General features: G+C 37.9%; 7 protein-coding genes across 18 annotated transcripts; 3 read left to right on the plus strand and 4 right to left on the minus strand.

The window, feature by feature from the left end:
• Positions 1–96: 96 nt before the first annotated feature.
• On the plus strand, positions 97–1,492 carry LOC104792155 (large ribosomal subunit protein uL5z). Its single transcript, XM_010518218.3, has 5 exons — positions 97–258; positions 375–482; positions 575–617; positions 865–1,060; positions 1,158–1,492. Exons 1-5 carry the CDS (start codon positions 256–258, stop codon positions 1,354–1,356), a joined length of 549 nt encoding a protein of 182 aa, XP_010516520.2. The 5' UTR covers positions 97–255; the 3' UTR covers positions 1,357–1,492.
• A 2,182-nt stretch (positions 1,493–3,674) lies between these two features.
• LOC104792158 (putative WRKY transcription factor 69) lies at positions 3,675–5,732 on the plus strand. Of its 2 annotated transcripts, none has more exons than XM_010518227.3 (3): positions 3,675–4,145; positions 4,215–4,361; positions 5,025–5,732. In XM_010518227.3, the coding sequence occupies exons 1-3, from the start codon at positions 4,021–4,023 to the stop codon at positions 5,581–5,583; spliced, it is 831 nt and encodes a 276-aa protein (XP_010516529.1). In that variant the 5' UTR covers positions 3,675–4,020; the 3' UTR covers positions 5,584–5,732. The 2 variants fall into 2 exon arrangements, with proteins under 2 accessions (XP_010516529.1, XP_010516530.1); XM_010518228.3 differs by having other exon boundaries at positions 3,735–4,145; positions 4,218–4,361.
• Positions 5,706–7,081, minus strand: LOC104792157 (uncharacterized). 2 transcript variants are annotated; one of them, XM_010518225.3, is made up of 3 exons: positions 6,641–7,081; positions 6,482–6,549; positions 5,706–6,371 (listed from the first exon to the last, which is right to left on the minus strand). In XM_010518225.3, the coding sequence occupies exons 1-3, from the start codon at positions 6,770–6,772 to the stop codon at positions 5,768–5,770; spliced, it is 804 nt and encodes a 267-aa protein (XP_010516527.1). In that variant the 5' UTR covers positions 6,773–7,081; the 3' UTR covers positions 5,706–5,767. The 2 variants fall into 2 exon arrangements, with proteins under 2 accessions (XP_010516527.1, XP_019102441.1); XM_019246896.2 differs by having other exon boundaries at positions 6,649–6,818.
• A 198-nt stretch (positions 7,082–7,279) lies between these two features.
• LOC104792156 (V-type proton ATPase subunit D) lies at positions 7,280–8,288 on the minus strand. Its single transcript, XM_010518220.3, has one exon. The coding sequence runs from the start codon at positions 8,286–8,288 to the stop codon at positions 7,503–7,505; it is 786 nt and encodes a 261-aa protein (XP_010516522.1). The 3' UTR covers positions 7,280–7,502.
• A 1,261-nt stretch (positions 8,289–9,549) lies between these two features.
• On the minus strand, positions 9,550–12,642 carry LOC104792159 (citrate synthase 1, peroxisomal-like). Its single transcript, XM_087453658.1, has 12 exons — positions 12,261–12,642; positions 11,932–12,112; positions 11,694–11,779; positions 11,516–11,620; positions 11,331–11,393; positions 11,141–11,250; positions 10,910–11,029; positions 10,669–10,818; positions 10,470–10,590; positions 10,265–10,362; positions 10,024–10,135; positions 9,550–9,815 (listed from the first exon to the last, which is right to left on the minus strand). Exons 1-12 carry the CDS (start codon positions 12,495–12,497, stop codon positions 9,759–9,761), a joined length of 1,440 nt encoding a protein of 479 aa, XP_087309784.1. The 5' UTR covers positions 12,498–12,642; the 3' UTR covers positions 9,550–9,758.
• A 470-nt stretch (positions 12,643–13,112) lies between these two features.
• On the minus strand, positions 13,113–16,495 carry LOC104792160 (citrate synthase 2, peroxisomal). Its single transcript, XM_010518230.3, has 12 exons — positions 16,054–16,495; positions 15,743–15,923; positions 15,530–15,615; positions 15,139–15,243; positions 14,951–15,013; positions 14,757–14,866; positions 14,481–14,600; positions 14,258–14,407; positions 14,046–14,166; positions 13,840–13,937; positions 13,620–13,743; positions 13,113–13,524 (listed from the first exon to the last, which is right to left on the minus strand). The coding sequence occupies exons 1-12, from the start codon at positions 16,297–16,299 to the stop codon at positions 13,384–13,386; spliced, it is 1,545 nt and encodes a 514-aa protein (XP_010516532.1). The 5' UTR covers positions 16,300–16,495; the 3' UTR covers positions 13,113–13,383.
• Positions 16,496–17,035: 540 nt separating this feature from the next.
• On the plus strand, positions 17,036–20,602 carry LOC104792162 (serine/threonine-protein kinase 12). 10 transcript variants are annotated; one of them, XR_015559340.1, is made up of 13 exons: positions 17,036–17,195; positions 17,285–17,669; positions 17,910–17,984; positions 18,079–18,174; positions 18,327–18,412; positions 18,495–18,615; positions 18,984–19,063; positions 19,210–19,272; positions 19,440–19,517; positions 19,684–19,769; positions 19,870–19,991; positions 20,115–20,226; positions 20,319–20,602. XR_015559340.1 is itself a non-coding variant. In XM_087453659.1 (13 exons), the coding sequence occupies exons 2-13, from the start codon at positions 17,316–17,318 to the stop codon at positions 20,415–20,417; spliced, it is 1,434 nt and encodes a 477-aa protein (XP_087309785.1). In that variant the 5' UTR covers positions 17,036–17,195; positions 17,285–17,315; the 3' UTR covers positions 20,418–20,602. The 10 variants fall into 10 exon arrangements, 6 of the variants coding, with proteins under 6 accessions (XP_087309785.1, XP_087309786.1, XP_087309790.1 ...); XM_087453659.1 differs by having other exon boundaries at positions 19,210–19,293; positions 19,399–19,517; XM_087453660.1 differs by having other exon boundaries at positions 19,399–19,517.
• The last annotated feature ends 99 nt before the right edge of the window (positions 20,603–20,701 follow it).

Here is a 20,701-nt window from a genome sequence, read left to right on the forward strand (position 1 = left end):
AAAAAAAGAGAAATCTCTACATTGGGCCGATCCTGGCCCGTTAGTATGTCTATTACAAACTTTAACAAAAAGGTCACGTGCGGAGTACGAGCCCGTGTTGGAGGGTGGAGGGTAAAAGCGTCATTTCAAATCCTAAATTTGCTTAGAACCCTAGAGGCTTATTATTAGATCTAGGGTTTAAATATTTTTGCCGTTTCCTCTTTTCCGATTCGTGTTTTCCCGTCGGCCGGAGAGTTAACGCAACCCTAATCCGAAATGGTCCGTCGGAGCTGTTTCTTCTGCTTTGTTTTCTGTTTTTTTTTTTTTTTTTTTTTTTTTTGATGTTTCAAGTGAATATCTGGTGGTGATTTATCTATTAATGTTGGTTGAATCAGGCGTCGGAGAAGAAGCTATCGAACCCAATGAGGGACATTAAAGTGCAGAAGCTGGTTCTCAATATCTCCGTCGGTGAGAGTGGAGATCGTCTCACCAGAGCCTCCAAGGTTTTTACTTTTAACTTCATTTCTCTCTTCTTTTTTCCCCCCGATTGTGCTCGATTTGATTCGAATTCAGTTCTTTGGATTAATTTTTATAGGTGTTGGAACAATTGAGTGGTCAGACTCCTGTCTTCTCCAAAGGTGAGTTTTTTTAACTAAGTTTAATTAATCTTTGTAGTTCTTGGAACAATTTAGTGATTTTGTAGTTGTTATTGTCTCTTGGATCCTCAGAGATATGTAGTGAGAATCAGTAGGTATCAGTTGTCGTCTCTGTTTTTAATGGGGGTTGCTTGGAGAATCTTTGTAATCATCAGCTTCTAGTAGATAACTTTGTTGTCGATGATGATGATGAAGAGAGTTCTGACATAATATGTTATCACTTTTGCAGCTCGATACACTGTTCGTTCTTTTGGTATCAGACGTAATGAGAAGATTGCTTGCTACGTCACTGTCAGGGGAGAGAAGGCAATGCAGCTTCTTGAGAGTGGACTGAAAGTTAAAGAATACGAACTCTTGAGAAGGAACTTTAGCGACACTGGTTGCTTTGGTTTTGGTATTCAGGAGCACATTGATTTGGGTATCAAGTAAGTCTCTTCTTATCTTTCTTCTAACACAAACATAGAAAGAGTGGCTTTGTGTAACCATTGATCCAAGCGGGGTTTTATTTTGATTCCATCTTAGGTATGATCCATCTACTGGAATCTACGGTATGGACTTCTATGTTGTTCTTGAGCGACCTGGCTACCGTGTGGCACGTCGCAGAAGATGCAAGGCTCGTGTCGGAATCCAGCATAGAGTGACGAAAGATGATGCCATGAAATGGTTCCAGGTGAAATACGAAGGAGTCATTCTCAACAAGTCTCAGAACATTACCGGTTAAAACAAATGTGTCAAACAAAAAGATCTATAATCTGTCTTTATCTTTCCCCCCAATTCGAATCAGTATTTTCTCAGTTTTGTTTTGCTTCTCTGATCTTCATACATTTGAATTTTCATTATATAGATATTTGCCTATCTTTTATCGTCGTTATGGACAAAATATAAGCTGACTAAAAAGTCTAAAACCCAATTCTGAGATAATTAGATCTTTGAATGTTCAATACTCTCCGACAGAAGAAAGTAGGTAACGAGCAATTTGAGCATTCTCTGTTTTAAGATTATAAACAAGGGTCTTAATTCAACATTATCGAAGGCGATCCTTCGAAAGGGTGTTTATTATATAAAATCTGCATTCACATTTCTGAAGTTTTACTATATATTTTACAGTCAAATTTTCAAAGAATGAACAGTTGAATCCGATTGTCTTTCATTATCGATTGGGTTATGATCGCATTACGGTGTTCTAGGTACATAAGATTAAACACAACATCATTTTTAACTGGTCTATAGCTCGGTTTAACTTTTGGATTGGATTTTCTGACTTCTGAGTTAGTTTATCCTGATCCAACTATAGAATAATATCCTTAAACGCATAAAGTAACGTGAAAATTATCGAACGAATGCGAAAATTCAGTTTTAAGAAGAATCTTTTTGACTAAGCGCATTTATGCTTTTTAATAGTATTAAGAAGACGTGTCGATTATAAATTACCTTGTACTTGTACATTGTTTAACATACTAACAAAGATGAAAAACATTATCCAATCATGTTTCATTGTCAATTCTCGGTTGCATCAGATTCGAGCGAATTATTGATTGGTTCGACATTAATTATCATGATCAGAAATGACCAAATCAAACATATATATGCATATGTGTGTAAACCCGCGTTACGTATAATAAACTAATCAAAAACCTATATACAACCAGAAAATAAAAAATTTGGCTCCTTTGTGACAAAAGTTGGAGGCAATAATGGAGTAATTAAACTATTAATTATGACAGAGGCTTTTATAGTTTTTATCTATTAGTGATTTACAATTTTATTAATGACGACTGGAGGAATCTTGACTTGATCATACACATATTTATTATAAGCCATTTCCAGCCCAAATTTCTGTGTATCTTTATTTAAAAAAACTAAGTCATTTTTCTAGACCTAGGGTTATATATATTTATGTTTATTTTATATATAAAAATTGGATATGTATATTTCATCCCAAAATGAGTTGCAGCTTTTACTTAGGCAAATTTCTCCAGCAAACGTCATCAAATATGACATCTTTGTTATCCATAGAAAGGGCACATGTTACTACTACTCTCTGCAAACTTTTTGGTCAGATCTCATAATCTCTTTCCGTTGGATTGTACGGGCCAAAACACAAAACCAAACATATTTTTGCATAGAACTATAGAAGTGTTGTAAATTGGTTGTTGATGTGAGGTTCCTAGTTTAAAAAAAAAAAACTTAATACCAATAGGTAACGAGTGTGTTACGATATTAGAGATTCATAAGACATGGAATCATAATTTTGAGATGAAGACTATATATGTTTCATCATTACGGACCACATCTCTTTTTCTATTGCTATATCGATTATATTCATTTAAGTTTATTAATGTCATTGTTGGTAACAATACTAGCCTCCTACTATGTAAACTTCTACTTTTTTCATTATTTTTTTTCTCCAACTAGAAATTCTTAAGCGGATGAGCCAATAAGTGAAATTGGGAGAAGGAAAAGAGTTAATCAACAAACTGTGAAAACTAAGCTCAACAGAGAAAAAGAGAACATTGTACTTGTACATAATAAAGTCGTGAAAATGACCTTTGGTTAATTTTTCAATTGGTAAGTAGTCTTATAGATTTAGTCCAAAATGGATAAATCATACACATTTAAAAGAAAATAGTACTAGTATGTATTTATGTCAAGTTCACAAACATGATGCATTTTGGGGAATTGAAACGGACCAAATCAACTGATATAGTTTAAGGACAGCTTAAAAGAACTCACGTCTGAATTTATATATACTTTCACTGTAAACAAATTTCATCATAACATCTCTGATTCGGGTTTCATTTATTTAAGAAGAGTTATATATATAGATGGGTTGTATAACTAACTTAATTTTGTAATATTATAAAAATGAGCATAATTAATTTGATTTTAATTTTCTTAACAATAGACAGCAAAAACGAAAACATCACAGTCTATATAGATCAGATGCAGGGATAATTATAATATAGATATGCATAATTATGCATGGACTTAATCAAAATGTCCAGCTAATTAAAGAAATCATTTGAATAGCAAAACCTTATGGTATATTATAATAAAATCCACGAGAGAGGAGAGAATCTTTCAAAATAAATAAACTAATATCACACTATAAAACAACAACTGGTCATATTTTATATTCAAATAAAATTAACACCAATGACCCAAAAACATTATAATACAAATATAAATCTCCTTTGATATTTGCCTGCACGTCCCCAAAAAACAAGTAGTAGAGAATAATAATCACATCAGATTGGATTAAAAACCCTCTCACTAATCACCTTCTTAATCACCCTCTCCCCCCTCCCTCCGGTTCTCAACTCAACCAGCAGCAGAAAGAAAAAAGAAAAAAAAAAACACATCCTGTTCCGGAGAAATCGGAATCATGCACCGTAGAGGAGCAATTCAAGAATCAGACGACGAAGAAGATGAGACATACAACGACGTCGTTCCTGAATCTCCTTCTTCTTGCGAAGACACGAAGATCTCGAAACCAACTCCAAAGAAAAGGTTTGTGAATTTTTCTATCAAATTGTTTTTACAAAAATAGAATGATCTGAAAATGTAAATAATAATTAGTAGGAGGAACGTAGAGAAGAGAGTTGTCTCAGTTCCGATAGCTGACGTGGAAGGATCTAAGAGTAGAGGAGAAGTATATCCACCGTCCGATTCATGGGCCTGGAGAAAATACGGACAAAAGCCGATCAAAGGCTCGCCTTATCCCAGGTATAATTTACAAAAACACACACAAACACTCTTCTTTTTTTGTTTTGTCGTTTTAATCAGCGGCGGCTTTAGAAATGAGGAAAAGCGTACGTTAGCCTTTACGGTGGTTGGGCTAACATACGCACCATGTATAAAACGGACGCGTTTGATATCGCGTGGTTTTGACGCGCCACCTCCTTAATCTTTGGGAGAGGATGGGGTTTTATTAATGTTTGTGAAAACTTTGTGATTAAAGGAATAATAAGATGGGGGTCACTCACTCTAAATTGAATTTCTTTAGTTCCCTTAAAGTTTTAGTAGTAGTAGTAGTAGTATTTTATACTTTTGGATAACCTCGGGGATGTGTGAAATACTAGTAGTATTTAAAGTAGCGGTAGATCTTGTTGATTTCTAAAGTGAATAGCCACAAAAGGTAATGCGCACAAAAAGGAAAAAAAGAAGTATATATATGTACGTGATTAACGTGCCAATATTATTATACTATTTGTCATTTATTACCATTTCTTAAAGTTACATTTATGGAAAATATTATTATAATTACATTACGAAGTTATCAAAAAATAAAAAATAACTATGATTTATGTATTTGGTGTAATTAAGTTTGAAATTTTATTACGTTGAGTATTTTCATGGAAATGTGTGTATCACTTTGTTTTGTTACAGGGGATATTACAGATGTAGTAGCTCAAAAGGGTGTCCGGCAAGGAAGCAGGTGGAGAGAAGCCGTGTTGACCCTTCGAAGCTAATGATTACTTACGCCTGCGACCATAACCACCCTTTCCCTTCCTCCGCCGCCAACAACAAATCCCACCACCACCGTTCCTCCGTCGTCCTCAAAACCGCCAAGAAAGAGGAAGAATACGAAGAAGAGGAGGAGGAGGAGGAACTAACCGTAGCCGCAGCAGAGGAACCGCCGGTTGGATTAGACCTCAGCCACGTGGACTCTCCGTTGCTCTTAGGTGGCTGCTACAGCGAAATCGGCGAGTTCGGTTGGTTCTACGACGCGTCCATCTCATCATCATCTGGTGGCTCTTCGAATTTTCTCGACGTAACGCTAGAGAGAGGCTTTTCAGTAAGCAGAGAGGAAGATGAGTCTCTGTTTGGTGATCTCGGTGATTTACCTGATTGCGCCTCCGTCTTCCGCCGTGGGACTGTTTCCACGGAGGAGCAACATCGTAGATGCGATTTTGGCGCCATTCCTTTCTGTGATAGTTCTAGATGAGTTTGTGTCTGTCTTGTGTTTGTAGCCAAAAGAAAAGAAAGAAACATTTTTTTTTTTTCCACTGTAAAGGTTGTATCAATGGTGGATTCATATGATTCATTTAAAAAAAAAAAAAACCCAAATAATAAAAGTAATATCATTTGAGAGGATTCAAAGTAGTTTATTTAAGGTACTAATTAGATTTTTACATGCGACGAGGATAACCAAAAAGGAAAGTTTCTTCCATTGCTCTTACCACAGAGAGTAGCTCTAATGTGAAGAGATCGTTCATTCTCATGTCTCCCGCGGGATTTGATCCATTAGTTGGAGAGGAGTCTTGTTTTGCTGGCTTGAGTATGACGAATCTACAGACAGGACACTGTCCTTTGCTCTTTAACCATGGAACTATACATTCTTCATGAAACATGTGTTTGCAAGGAGTGAGCATCACTGTTTCCTTGGGTTCAAAGTCTTCTAAACACACGGAGCATCTCTTGTCCTCTTCGTCGCCTGGGAGATCTCGACTGTTTCTTGCGTTTTCGTTTCCCGGGGTTTTGTTTCTGTAGTATAAGCTCAGGCTTCTGAGGAGAGTGCTTTTTGGAACTGGGTTGTATGTCTCTTTTGTTAGATGTTTGAGGATCTCGTCTTCTTCATGGACTTGTGATGATGATGATGATGTTGAGCTGTTCTCTCGTCTACCGGGCTGGTTGTGAACGGCTTGCCTTAGTGCCTCGAGGTGCTGTCTTCGCGGGTTGTTGCTGTTACGAATTGGAATCTGATGTCGAGTATGTGACGGTGGTACTAAATCTCTGACAAGAACAATGATATTTCAAGTTCTTGAAGATGAAAGATGTAACGACTAAGCTTTAAAACAAAATCAAAAGCAGGAATAAACAGAGGAGGATGATGATTTAAGTACACAGTGGATGAAATCGTTGTATTTGAGTAAGCGGCTGGAAGATCATCTAGCAAGCGTCTGTTAACTGTCTGAAAGAGGATACCGAAACATCAAACCGATGAGGAGGCTAAAACATCCATCTAGGAGTATATATGACGACAAGAACAAAACTTCACTTACTGAGTTACTCCTGGACCACGAGTTCTGCGAAGAGAAAGCAGGAACTCGCCAACCCGACGATCGTGTATCCGTATCATAACTATAATTGGGTTGATTTGGCACAGAAGAATAGCCATTTCTGTTGTTGTTCATAGCTGAGAGAATGAATGGCTTTCTTGTTCCAAATAAGAGATATGATAAAGCTTTTGTACTGTAACGCAGCTATATTCCTTTTCTTGCACTGAGTTATTCTTTCTCCACTTATATGATTCCCTAAAAGCTGATAAACTAAGCAAGGAATATATGTCCTAGTATGTGATGCCATGTCTTGTCCCCTGAACAAGTATCACGCACACAAACCATGACCTAAATCTTAAACTGAATGTTATGTACAAGAATCAATACCACAAAAACTTGGTCCAAGATTGCGATTTATTTCTGCGAAGGTTCACAAAAACCTCTTTAATCCATTAATATTGAAGTTTAGATTGCTACACTTCGAGCTTCACGAATTCTTTGTTACTTGAAATATATCTACCAGCTTTTTAAAAGGGATTCATAAAGTTCCTTGCTTTCTCATCTTGCTATGCTTAACCCACCTAATATTAGAATCCAACAGTAACTTCACTCGAGAAAGCACAAGAAAGGTTCTACATTTGCTTGGTCTTAAAACAGGGGAATTATCATTACCCAAAACAGTAACAATCACAAATCTCTTGAGGAAAATTGTAGCAAAGCACAATCCAAGATGATACAAATAAGTCATCTACATCAAATCCATTTTATTTCGAAAACATAAATACGATGAAGAGAGTAATAATAAAGGCATGACAGCGAGAACAGAAACCGAGCAATCACAAAAGGGACCGAGAGAGCCCACACCTTAGAAAATAATGTCTGTATCCTTCTCTGCACCACCAGCGAGAAAGTCACGAGCAGCGTTAATCGAAATCCCTCTCTGCATAGAGATTCCTTCAAGAACCATCTCCTCAGCAAACTCTTTAGCATTAGCCGCCTGTCGTTCGACTTCCCTCCTCTTGTATCCCTGAATCTTCTTCAACCTGAAGAAATCCTCTCTCTCGAGCTCATCAAGCTCTCCCTTGATGTAACTGATTGTATTCTCCAGCTTCGGTTTCACCACATTCTCCAAAGCGTTGACCCTGCGATTAGTTGTCTTGATAGCTTCATCAAGCGTCAAGAAAGAAGTCTGGAGGGAAGCAAGCTCAACTAGAACTTCAATGGCTTTCACATAAGCCACACGGCAAGCTTGGACCTGTTGACCACCTCTAGCTAAACCGGTCAAGTCATTCTTGGTCTCGCCTTCAGAGAAGTGATCAAACTTGGGAAGCTTCACACCAGCAATATTCTCTGTCCGAGAACGAACCTTCAACGTAGCTTCTTTAACGTTCTCGAGGACAACATGTTTGACGTTCTCGCCAGCAACATACTTTACTTCAGTAAGAGCAAAAGAGGATGTCTTCATCATATCTCCCATGGATTCCTTTGCAGTAACGATTTTCTTAAGAAGTGCCCTAAACTGAACAGTCAAAGCATCACTCTTCTTCTTGAGGAGAGCATGGCCTCTTGTGGCTCCAACAAGACGAGCTTTCATAACCCCAAGCATTGTAACAGTGGGAACCACATTCAAACGCGCGTTTTGGCCAGCCATCTTTCAAAACTACTGCAAAGGAAGGAGATAAGATTAATTATCTTATCTCTGCCCATTAAAACAACAACACACACAAACAGACTCATCATTGGCGACAGAGATCAACCATTAAATCTGGTAAATTCTGATTTTACTAATCAGAATTGAACAAAAAAGATTCACTTTGGAAAATCTTAGGCTAAAATCAAACAAGCAAGGACCCTAATCGTCATATCGACCGATCCGTAAAGAGATCCATCAGATTTCAAATCAGATGTTTTCAGATTGATATCAAAAGTCTACGAATTTTAGATTAAAAAGAATTGTCTAATTCTCGAGGCACCACGTAAAACTGAATCAAAGTCGTAATATCGTTACCCAGATCCCGAGAAGATGAAATCCGGATCAGAGACTCAGAATTGATCAAGTGGGGTTAATGAGATAAACACCTAAATAACCCAGATTTCAATTGTTTTTGTATTCTTATGGGAGAAATTAAACTAGAGAGAATTGAGAGGAAACAGAGTGAGATTAGAGAGGGATGATGTGAGGTACCTGGGCCTCTGGAGAGACTATAATAAGAGGCGACTTCTTTACAATTAAATCACTGAGATAGATTTGGATACTAGACAGATGATAGCTTTGGAGAAAATTGAAAAAAAAAATTTGATTTTTGTTAGGAACAGTGTTAGAAGAAAGATCGTATTCGTCGACCTTGTCGCTCGCTGATCGTGGAGGAAAGAAAAAAGGGGCTCTTTTTGTAATTAACTGTAACATTGAAGGGCCTTTTTATTTATTCTTTGCTACTAAAATAAATAAATATTACAGCTCATCACTGAATGGTGGGGCCTACTTTCCTGTCTTAAATTTGGACCCGGTGTGGGCCCCATTTTTGTTAGACGGTGAACATTGTTCTTATAATAAGTGCTACACAACACTTTGCTAAAGGACATGTATGTCTCTAGGATATGATTTGGGGTACTTCTTTATTTGATGATTTTTACAACTGACACTAAATGAGATTTCTTAACTTAAATGAAATTAGATATAGATGGCTAGATGCTTTAATTTCCTGAGAAAACAAAACCATACAGATTAATTGTTGAAAAGACCCTTATTGTTTGTCCACATGTATGATGTATCCCAAATTACCCCTCTCTTTTTTTATTTGTTGTCCCTACTTTTTGTTAACTGTTTAATCACTTCATCGTTAAACTTAAACATCATAAATTCTTAAAGCATGTATAGTACTAATATATTTTTTTTTTTAAATATATTTTCACAACTTATATAGAGTTATAGACATACACACACATTTATCTTATACAATGGAGTTCTACTAACTCGAGGTCGGATCGGGTTGTCCTAGTTATTACATATATTCTTTATATATCTATATCTTTGCTCTCCGGCTCAGATTTTTAGAGACTTGACCCAGCTAACGCTTAATGCATTCGAAATGGAAACTTGACCCAACTGATCTAGTCCGAATCACTTGGCTCTTTCTCTCAGTGGCTGGTAGTGCCTGAGCCACACTCCGTTATAGACCTGTGTGTCAAAAGAAAGAAAAACCCTTTGATCTATTAAAAAAGTCCATGTATGCATAACGTATTGATCCATGAACCAAAATAACTTTTTTACTCATTGATCTATCAAAATGTGTATGTATCTACTGTGTGTATAAAGAATTACCGATGAGACAAACTACTTTTTTTTTAAAAGTCATTGATATATTAAAAGAGTGTATTGATTTTACCTGTTGGGGTCTCATGATCTTAGTCTCAGGATCATCTAACGACTCACGCCAGTGTGCCAAGTATCCAGCGATACGCACAGCTGCGATGAATGATGATGGGATTCCCATTGCCCTGTGTTTAATTTTTGCCCAATTTCATTTACCAACACAAGATATAAAGATTCAGCTAAAGAAAAAAATTCTATTGTATGAACAACTCGTTAGCAAGAATTTGTTATATGACTCATCATCGATGACTTGCCTATAGATCAATCCAGTGTAGAAATCGACATTTGGGTAAAGCTTTCTTTTAATGAAATATTCATCAGAGAGTGCCGCCTTCTCTAGAGCATCTGCTACCTGAATACATCATCCACCAAATCTTTCTTAAACAACAATACATAATATGGAACTCAAACAAACCATCAACTAGGGAGAGTAACGTGAGAAACAAGATTCTAAAGTACCTCAGTCAGAGGTTCCCTTCCAACAATGGAGAACACTTCATTCGCCAGTTTCTTAACGATTTTTCCTCGCGGGTCGTAGTTCCTGTAAATGCGGTGTCCAAAACCAAACAACATCCTCTTCCTGCAAGTAAATAATTTAACATTTAATGGACTAACGCACCACAATCCAGATATACTTGTAGTCTTAGTATTGAGTTACCTATTCTTCACGCTTTCGATGAACCCCGGAATATTTTCAACACTCCCAATCTCTGTTAACATGTTAACCGTAGCGTCAACTGCACCACCATGAAGTGGACCATAAATGGCTCCAACACCTCCCGCGACAGCGGTATACACATCAACACCACTACATTTTATAAACACATAACTTATTACTAAAATTATCTCATATATAGCAGACTCATCAAATGAATCTCTAACCAGTGATAGATAAGTACCTAGAGGCAAGATGCCGAGCAGCAGCAGTAGAGCAGTTCATTTCATGTTCAGCATGCAGGATGAAGATGACGTCCAACACTCGAGCCAAACGAGGATTAGGCCTGTAAGACCTATTGCCCCTGTAATCAAATGGAAGATGAAAGAATATATCCTGTTACATACCACGTCTTGAAGCTAGTCAAATGCAAGTGTTCTAATCAAACAAAGAGGGTTGACAGAGAGTAAAGTACATTGATTTCATCATATAGAGGAAATTCTCTCCAAAAGAAAGGTTGCTCAAAGGTTGAACAGGAGGCATGCCTAACTTCCTCAAATAAGCAGCTACTGCAATTGTTGGTGCCTGTAGTCACGATATGTTATATACCTAATTCACAAGTCCTGTTGTAGATTAAAGCACCATATCAACGGACACAACAGTACCTGTCCAAGAATACGAACAATCTGTTTATCACGAAGTTGTTTTGACTTGTAAATACCTTGCCCCTGCACCAAATGAGGTTTTCCATCAAAAAATTAGAAACAGAACAAAAAGTGAAGCAGAGCGGGTCGGGCATGAACATTTTCAGAAGATCTTAGTATCAAGAAAGCATGATTGTAAAACTTACCGTAATAGAAGGATTTGCTTCAGGATAAAAGATGGAAAGTGCACTCATCCCAGTGACAAGAGCTCCTATTGGATGTACCTCATGAGGCATGCGCTGTATGATATCCTGTGAAAAGCATTCAGAAATAATCTCAGGTCGAGTATCCATAGAAAGCTAGGAAAGAGTAGAAGAAACTCACCAACACTCCTTGTGGCACAACTGAATTCTGAGAAATAGCATACTCCCAATCAGCTAGCTGACTTTGAGAAGGCAGATTCCCATAAACTGCGAGAAAAGTAAAGGTAGTAAACTAGAGCACTAAAACATCAACTCTGTTTCACTTGCAAAGACTGATCAAACATTTGCTTGTTCATATGTTTATAAGCCTTAAAAGATTATTAACAACTACAAGAAGCTGATAGTCGAACAAGACTTACTCAGGAGATAGGTAACCTCAGTAAAAGTACTTTTCTCAGCCAACTCTTCAATCGGGTATCCCCTATAACGTAGGGTTCCTTCATCTCCATTGGTGGTAGAAATTGAAGATCGAACAGGAGCGGTGTTTACGTAACCAGGATCGTATAACTTAAGCCCCTTGTCACCTTTTCCTGTCGTTATCTGCATGCAAACTCATTTAACACACACACACAAAAAATGGAATCTCTTCGTAATACTACTAATTAAGGGCGACAGTGAAGAACCGGTGTACTCATTTTTACAAATCAAATCAGATGATCCGAATAACAAGTCCTTAAGTAATATATACCTTCTTGAGATCAACGGATTTCACGGTACCATTCTCTGAGACTGGGACTTGATACTTCTTTCCAGTGCGTTCATCGACGATGCTCAAGTTTCCCTTGAGGGAACCATGCAGTGCAGCACTTGTGTGAGCCGATGTGCACCATGGCTCGATCGCCGGCAACACTTGTTCCAGTTCCACGGTATCAGACACCTCCAAGTGCGCAGAGAGAACGGCTAATCGAGCGTTGGCTTTCTCCATTTTTCACCTCAAAGAAAGGAAGCGAAGTAGTAGTAATCAAGTGACTGTAATGAAGATTGATGTTATGGACATTGTTTTATAGTAGTGGTCAAGTATTCGTTTCGTCACACATTTGTCGTAATACTTTTGAGGGTATGATTGGCGTGAATCTACAGTGTTTTTTTCCGGTCTTTAGTCAGAGTTTTGTGGCTTTTAACTACCTTAAAGTCTGTGACAGTTATGTGTTTTTTTTGTTGTATCTTTACTTTTTCCTTTCAAGTGTCACGTTCTCCAGGCTTTGTTATTCCAACGCCAAATTTGTATTTGTTCACGCTTCTCACGATCGTCTTCCTCGTTAACGTTTTTGAGTGGAAAAATATATTATTGGCAAATGGCAATGATACAAACTGATAGGACAACTGCGAGGCAAATTATAAATAGAGTGTGAAAACATAATATATTACATCACAAAATTAGCATAGTTGTTACCACTTGGGTATATAGAATCTGCATTACATATCCACTCTAAAATATTCAGTCGATTTCAAAGGATATGAATCATATGATTTGGTGGTTAACTTTTTCCAAATTAATGTGATAAAATATAAATCTACCGCATAACAGCAAAGTGCAATGTTTAACAGGAACAAGATCTTCTTTCGAACTTTCCTGATAAAAGCGCGATTTATCAAATATAATATGTCTTCCCTATAACATTATTATTCAATCATAGAAAAGAACAGACAATCAATAACAATGGGATGTATTATTAACTGTTTAAATGATAAGGGAAAGAAAACAACAGAGACTGTTGAGAAGACTCCCTTGTTTGGCCAGAGGTATCCCAATGGTTTCTTCTTTATTAGTGTGTACGTAGTAGTAGTAGGAAACTAGGATTGGATTGAGACTAAAGCGCAGAAGATCCAGCTAAACGCCTTCTTGATGCATTCGAAATGGAAACTTGACCAAACTTATCCGAATCCGAATCACTTGATACTGTTCGTTCTCTCACCGGCTCGTAATGCCTCATCCACACTCCAGTATAGGCCTATCCAGCCACACAACACAATGAGCCACAAGCCAAAACAAAAACCTTTTGATCTATCAAAGAAGCGTATGTAGCTACAAGTAATGTATTTTTACCTGTTGGGGTCTCATGATCTTAGTGTCAGGATCATCTAGCGACTCACGCCAGTGCGACAAGTATCCAGCCATACGCGGGACTGCAAATAGGACTGTGAAGAATTCTGGTGGGAATCCCATTGCCCTGTGGTTTTTCCCATTTCAATTATCAACACACAAGATTCAGGTAAAGAACTTAATAGTTACAGGGTTATTCTCAGATGACTCAGCAGTGTCTTACCTATAGATTAATCCAGAGTAGAAATCAACATTTGGGTATAGCTTTCTCTTAACAAAATATTCATCAGAGAGTGCCGCTTTCTCTAGGGCAACTGCTACCTGAAACATCATCCATCAAATAGTTTTAAACCACAGTCATGTTATATAAGAAGGAATTTGACAAACCATATACTAAGAGAGATACGTGAGCACAAGGATCTACAGTACCTCGATGAGAGGATCCCTACCAACAATAGAGAACACTTCATCTGCCAGTCTTTTTATGACTTTTGCTCGGGGGTCGTAGTTTTTGTAGACACGATGTCCAAAACCTGACATCTTCCTCTTTCTGAGAACATGGGAAAGGGATATAACATTAGTGGCATGACTCATCACAATTCAGATTACTTGGTGCTTGTAGTTCTTAAACATTGAGTTACCTGTTCTTCACGCCTTCGATGAAATCTGGAATATTTTCAGCTGTCCCGATCTCTGCTAACATCTTAAGCACAGCCTCGTTTGCGCCACCATGAAGTGGACCATAAAGCGCTCCAACAGCTCCAGCAACAGCGGTGTACACATCAACACCACTGCATATACACAACACTGATTCAAACACTCTCATAGTAGTCTGAATGAATATCTCTAACCAGTGATACGTACCTAGAGGCAAGATGTCTAGCAGCAGCAGTAGAGCAGTTCATTTCATGTTCAGCATGCAGTATGAAGAGAATGTCCAGAACTCGAGCCAAACGAGGATTAGGCTTGTAAGACCTATTTCCCCTGTAATCAATGGAAGATTAAAGAATGTATCCTGTTACATACACGTTTGAAACTACAAACGGATCTAACTGACCAAAGCAGTGTACAAGTTTTATGGCTAGCCTCTTCAAATGCAAGCGTTTAATCAAAGAAAGAGACAAGGTAGAAAGGAAGTACATTGAATCCAGCATATAGAGGAAATTCTCTGAATAGGAAAGATTGGCTGAAGGGAGAACAGGAGGCCTGCCTGCCGTCCTCAAATAAGCAGCGGCTGCAATTGTTGGTGCCTGCAAACACGTTGTTAACCTTTTTCTAGTCCCGCAACTAATTCACAGATACGTAAAGGAAACAAACAACAGACACAACAATACCTTTCCGAGAATACGAACAATCTGTTTATCACGAACTTGTTTTGATTTGTAAATATCTTGGCCCTGCACCCAGAGAGAACTTCTGTGAAATCTAGAACTCAAAACAAATGGAGCAATGCGAATTGGCATAGACATTTTCAGAAAAGCACATCTTAACAGTACCAAAAGAACAGGATTATAAAACTTACACTAAGAGCAGGATTTGCATCAGGATGAAAGATAGAAAGTGCACTCATCGCACTCACAAGAACCCCCATTGGGTGTGCATCATGAGGCATGGACTGTATGATATCCTGTGAAAACATTCAGAAATAGTCTTAGGTCGATGATGCTATAAAAAATCAGCATCAAAAATTCGTTTCTGAAGCATATACCACATAATCATATTCACAATGGTTAGTAAGACATAAGGCACTAAAAGTTGAAAAAGACACCCAGAATCCTTCATGGATCTGAACCAGATTGGTTTACTATACTTCACAAGAAATCGTTTTCGAAATCCCTCTTTGAATTGAGATTCATTTTGATAAAAACTTTGGAATTTGCACTATTATGTGAAGAAAAGAGTAGAAAATTCACCAATACTCCTTGTGGCACAGCTGAATGCTGAGAAACCGTAAACTCCCAATCAGCTAGCTGATTTTGAGAAGGCAGATTCCCATACACTGCCAGAAAAAAATAAGAAGTAAATCAACCCCCAAACACGACAACACCATTTCCAAGACATACCCACAAAAAAATAAAGATGATAACTTTCAACAACAATAAGCTACGAGATGATCAGAGACTTACTGAGGAGATAAGCAACCTCAATAAAAGTACTGCTCTCAGCCAATTCTTCAATTGGGTAACCCCGATAACGTAGGATTCCTTCATCTCCATCGATGTAACAAATCGAAGATCGAACAGGAGCCGTGTTCAAGTAACCTGGATCATATAACTTAAGCCCCTTGTCATCCTTCCCCGTCGTTATCTTCACACCAAAACATGTCAAATCCATCAAATTCCATCTCATATCGTATTCATGGCAAAAAAATTTGTAACTCAATTTTACTCATATGGTCAAATCATACTCGGATTTCACAATTCCGTTATATATATACCTTTTTGAGATCAACGGATTTAACGGTACCATGCTCTGAGACAGGGACCTGATATTTCTTCCCCGTACGCTCATCTACGATCGTCAAGTTTCCTTTAAGCGATCCGTGCGGTGGGGCAGTAATGTGAGCCGATGTGCACCATGGCTCGATCGCCGGTAACACCTGTTCCAATCCGACAGAGTCAGATACCGCCAAGTGCGCGGTAAGAATGGCTAATCGAGCTTTCACTCTCTCCGAAATCTCCATTTTTTTTCACCTCAAATTAATCAAAAAAAAAATCAGATTTCAATTTTTCAAACAAGGAAGGAAGCGAAGATGAAGAAGAAGAAGAAACAAACAAGAGATCTTTGGTAAGTAACTTTTGCTTTTGTAAATCCTTCCCATTTCCTAATTTTGGTAAGAATATTATTTCTCTGCGGGTAAGAGTACTGAATACGGACGCGCGTTATCCAAAGATGGACGGTGATTTGATGATTCAGCTTAGATCAACGGATAACATTCTTCGTCAAAAGTCCAAAGAGGCTTATCTGTCGCTTTTATCCTGCGACTTGACTTTCGTTTCTGTATCCAACGCGCGAACTGGCGGTGAAGATTACTCGCTCAAAGTGAGGGACAAATTGTTTAGTAACACGAGCAACACGAGCGAGTGACTTTCAGACGCTATGTGGATAGAGTAGATGTTGTCGATTGGCGTCCTCGGCTTGCTAACTAAAAATATCTATTCGATAATGGGCCTATTTATTGGACTCAAATCCAGATATTTAATTTCAAATAGTATGTACTTCGGCCCATTAGCTATTTTTACATGAACAAGAGAGATGATGGATTAGGCGTTTAATTATGGTTCAAAATATCTTTGTGATTTTAAAGTGTTTCAATATTTCACACTCACACTTTTTGTCTTATTACTCCTTTTGTACCATTTTTGCTTTTGCACTAATCATGTTTGTTTGTTCCCTTAAAATTGTTGTTATTCAAAAACAAAACAAGAAAAAAGCAATTATCCTTTTATAATAAAGAATGGAAGTGTAATTAAATAGTTATAATTAAAATTTTGAAAACATGAGTGAGGAGGAAGGAGGATAACGAGTTTATGATACTTCACCCGCATTAAGAGGCAAACCCTTAAAGCCTGCTGATTGGTTGGGCTTTTTTTTTTTGTTTTTAACTTTTTCTTTTCGGTTGCTGCTGCCGTTACAGTTCTATTTACAGCTCATATTGCTTGCGGCAGACTCACACAAGTCTTCCCTGTTGTTGACAACATGACGATTGCTCCCAAATCGCCGGCGAGATTCAAGCTTGGGAGGCAGTCATCGCTTGCGCCGGAATCAAGAACCCCGATAGAGACGCTAACGGAAGATGAAGACGACGAGTTGGCGGCGGCGGCGGCTTCGGCTGGGGTCGTGGATCCGACGATTCGTCTAATGTATCTAGCCAACGAAGGTGATATCGATGGGATCAATAAGATGTTGGATTCGGGAACTAATGTCGATTACCGTGACATCGACGGCCGTACTGCTCTTCACGTCGCCGCTTGTCAAGGACGAACCGATGTGGTTCAGCTTCTGCTCAGCCGTCGTGCTAAGGTTGATACCATGGACCGATGGGGTAGTACGGTACGCGATTTTAAAAACTCCTTCTGGGCTGGAAACTTTTTCTGCTTTTTGAATTGAGTTGACTTCTCGTAGACTTCGTTTTGTGTTCGACGAATTGCCTCACAAAGCATGTGTTTTTTTTGCAATCCTTAAAATTCTTTTGAATCGGATGATGGCTGGAGATTTTTAGCGGAGCGCTTAGATTTAGCAAACCCGGTTGCAATAATAATGATTGTAACGATTCGTGATTGATCTTAACAGCCTCTTGCAGATGCAGTGTATTACAAAAATCATGATGTGATTAAACTTTTGGAACAACATGGTGCAAAGCCTCCGGTATGTGTTATCCCCTCATAAGTCTTTCGATAGATGTTTATAACTTTTATGAGTGTGCTGATTCATTTCTTCAATAATCGTTTTGTGAATTTAGATTGCTCCTATGCATGTCCTAACTGATAAAGAGGTTCCGGAGTATGAGATTCATCCTACAGAGCTTGATTTTTCTAACTCTGTCAAAATTTCAAAGGTAGGTGGTTCCCTTGCACAAACTTTTTTGATGCTGTTTTTCATTTGCTTTCTTTAAAGATATCTTTAGTAAGAGTTTCCCGTTGGCAACAGCTAAACTAGTTATAGAATTGGTATATTCACACTTGTTGTTACTGCCTGTGTGGTCGATAGGGTACCTTTCACAAGGCTTCATGGCGTGGAATTGACGTGGCTGTTAAGGCCTTTGGAGAGGAGATGTTCACTGATGAAGACAAAGTGTGAGTCATCAGCCCATCAATTTCTTTGTATGGTTGTATTAACTATTCGCTAACAGTTTTAACATATTCTTCTGGTATCCAGGAATGCGTTTAGGGACGAACTTGCACTGCTTCAAAAGATACGCCATCCCAATGTTGTTCAGTTTCTTGGGGCAGTTACTCAAAGTACCCCCATGATGATTGTCACAGAATATTTACCAAAGGTCCTATTCTTTCTCATTCTGTATAACTACATTCAAAGGATGTATGACTTTTCTAGATTTACAAATTATCATCCTAGACTCCTAGTCTTACTATCTATCATGAACATTAGCAGTTGGAATCCTATAAACATTCTGGAAATACTGGGTTGAGGAGATCTCAAGAAGCTTACAAAATACAGACAACATTTTTAGTTAGAGCTTTGGTTATCTCAAGAGTTGGTTAGATATGACATGAAGAATGGTGTTGATTTTAATTGTAATCTTGTTGTTGAAGATGTTTCGATCTTCACCTCTGCAAACTGCTCAGATTCATATCTTACTGCATAAAGCTTCGCTTCTAAGTATTAAGTTATTATGTTTATTTGTAGGGAGATCTTCGACAATATCTAGACAGAAAAGGACCTCTAATGCCAGCGCATGCAGTGAAGTTTGCACTTGAAATTGCTAGGTTAAGTGGCTATTTTCTGTATTTTTATATTTTCTTCATAGTCCTGCAGGTTCATATTAATGCATGGCCGGTTGCAATTAAACATGAATTCTGATGTTGTGGCTTCTAATTATTTCTATGGTATCCCTTCATATATATATTTGCAGGGGTCTGAATTATTTGCATGAGCATAAACCTGAAGCAATAATCCATTGCGACCTAGAACCTCCGTATGTTTTCCTCTTGGCTGTGTCAGTATAATTTATTTCATTGCACAATTTTTTGTATTGTACAGTACTTTATTTCATATATCGAAAAAATCCAAAAGGTTCTCATTTGTTCGAGTAAGAGAACAGAAACATACTGCGGGATGATTCGGGGCATCTGAAAGTTGCAGACTTTGGAGTTAGCAAGCTGCTGGTATTTAAGAAGACAGTTAAAAAGGACAGACCTGTTACATCATTGGACAGTTCTTGTAAGTTCCCTTACCTGATAATATTAAAAAATTGCTCTAACGAGTTGTGTATGCTGATGTCCTCAGCTAGCTTTTGTTGTCTAAAGCTAGATTACCACCAATCTAATGGTCGTTTTTGGGTGGGTTTATGCTGATGTTACTCTTGGTTGTTGTTCTGGCTAAGCAGGGCGATATATGGCTCCAGAAGTTTATAGGAATGAAGAGTATGATACAAAAGTAGATATTTTTTCTTTCGCTTTGATATTACAAGAGGTAAAGCAACCGAGAGAGCTATGAGGCTTCTTAATTAAGTTTTGTGTGTTACACCATTAATATCAAGTATGTTGTTGAGAGTGTTGACAAATTTTAACAGATGATAGAAGGTTGTGTACCATTTCATGAGATAGAAGAAAGCGAAGTGCCTAAAGCATATATTGAAGATGAACGCCCACCATTCAATGCTCCAGCAAAATCATATCCTTTCGGGTTAAGAGAGTAAGTTTTTTGAACAAGTAATCCTGTTTTTGAAACAACATTCATTCATGAGCTCCACTGTTGAAACATTCATTCATGGCTCCACTGTTGAAAGCCAAAGGATCTCTCTTTCGCTATTGGCAGGCTAATCCAGGATTGTTGGGACAAAGAAGCATCAAAAAGACCAACGTTTCGAGAAATCATCTCTGCTTTGGAAATGATAAGTGATCGAATTGCACGCAAAACGAGCTGGAAGGTTACTCATTCTTTCTCTCTCTCTCTCTATATGTATCACACACACACGCTCAAATTAGTAATCTGAGACGGTTAAATGGTGAATACGAATAGGTGATGGTAGGAAGATGCATTCCAAGGTTCAGCTTGTTTAAGAAACGAGATTATGTGAATCCGAGTAGTAACCGTTCATCAAGCTCAATCACAAGATGAGACTCCTCCAATAGCTCTGGTTTGTTTGCCTTAAAAAGGAAAACAATGTTAAGTTTTTTTTTTTGTTTTTTTCTTATAGCTCTTTGTATATTTATTTATATGGCATCACGGCTGGTTTTGTTTATCTGAATGAACATGGTGTGTATTATTATAATTATGCTGTGGTAACGAGATCTCTTAGCTAATTCGAGTTTGCATAGTGTAATTAGTATTTGGATTAGTTAGGAGGTTAAATTACACAATTTGAAATTCTTTTCTTTAACTTGCGTCGTAAAAAAAAGAAG

The sequence above is a fragment of the Camelina sativa genome, chromosome 6 (assembly GCF_030686135.1).
Source record: "Camelina sativa cultivar CO46 ecotype springtype chromosome 6, ASM3068613v1".
Lineage (NCBI taxonomy): Eukaryota > Viridiplantae > Streptophyta > Magnoliopsida > Brassicales > Brassicaceae > Camelina > Camelina sativa.

Bases quoted from the DNA above. Each gene is read 5' to 3' on its own strand.
- LOC104792155 (XM_010518218.3), top strand. The intron at 483-574 runs GTTTTTACTTTT...TAATTTTTATAG, and splicing joins GTCTCACCAGAGCCTCCAAG to GTGTTGGAACAATTGAGTGG. The intron at 1,061-1,157 runs GTAAGTCTCTTC...ATTCCATCTTAG, and splicing joins CACATTGATTTGGGTATCAA to GTATGATCCATCTACTGGAA.
- LOC104792158 (XM_010518227.3), top strand. From the start codon at position 4,021: ATGCACCGTAGAGGAGCAATTCAAGAATCAGACGACGAAGAAGATGAG. The intron at 4,146-4,214 runs GTTTGTGAATTT...AATAATAATTAG, and splicing joins AAACCAACTCCAAAGAAAAG to TAGGAGGAACGTAGAGAAGA. The intron at 4,362-5,024 runs GTATAATTTACA...GTTTTGTTACAG, and splicing joins AAAGGCTCGCCTTATCCCAG to GGGATATTACAGATGTAGTA.
- LOC104792157 (XM_010518225.3), bottom strand. From the start codon at position 6,772: ATGAACAACAACAGAAATGGCTATTCTTCTGTGCCAAATCAACCCAAT. The intron at 6,550-6,640 runs GTAAGTGAAGTT...ATCCTCTTTCAG, and splicing joins CGTGGTCCAGGAGTAACTCA to ACAGTTAACAGACGCTTGCT. The intron at 6,372-6,481 runs GTACTTAAATCA...TGTTCTTGTCAG, and splicing joins ACAACGATTTCATCCACTGT to AGATTTAGTACCACCGTCAC.
- LOC104792156 (XM_010518220.3), bottom strand. From the start codon at position 8,288: ATGGCTGGCCAAAACGCGCGTTTGAATGTGGTTCCCACTGTTACAATG.
- LOC104792159 (XM_087453658.1), bottom strand. From the start codon at position 12,497: ATGGAGAAAGCCAACGCTCGATTAGCCGTTCTCTCTGCGCACTTGGAG. The intron at 11,780-11,931 runs GTAAGTCTTGTT...CTTTTCTCGCAG, and splicing joins TGAGGTTACCTATCTCCTGA to TTTATGGGAATCTGCCTTCT. The intron at 11,030-11,140 runs GTACTTTACTCT...ATTTGATTACAG, and splicing joins CTCTATATGATGAAATCAAT to GGGCAATAGGTCTTACAGGC.
- LOC104792160 (XM_010518230.3), bottom strand. From the start codon at position 16,299: ATGGAGATTTCGGAGAGAGTGAAAGCTCGATTAGCCATTCTTACCGCG. The intron at 15,924-16,053 runs GTATATATATAA...TTTGGTGTGAAG, and splicing joins AATCCGTTGATCTCAAAAAG to ATAACGACGGGGAAGGATGA. The intron at 14,867-14,950 runs GTATTGTTGTGT...ACGTGTTTGCAG, and splicing joins TTGTTCGTATTCTCGGAAAG to GCACCAACAATTGCAGCCGC.
- LOC104792162 (XM_087453659.1), top strand. From the start codon at position 17,316: ATGACGATTGCTCCCAAATCGCCGGCGAGATTCAAGCTTGGGAGGCAG. The intron at 19,518-19,683 runs GTAAGTTCCCTT...CTGGCTAAGCAG, and splicing joins TACATCATTGGACAGTTCTT to GGCGATATATGGCTCCAGAA. The intron at 19,770-19,869 runs GTAAAGCAACCG...AAATTTTAACAG, and splicing joins TCGCTTTGATATTACAAGAG to ATGATAGAAGGTTGTGTACC.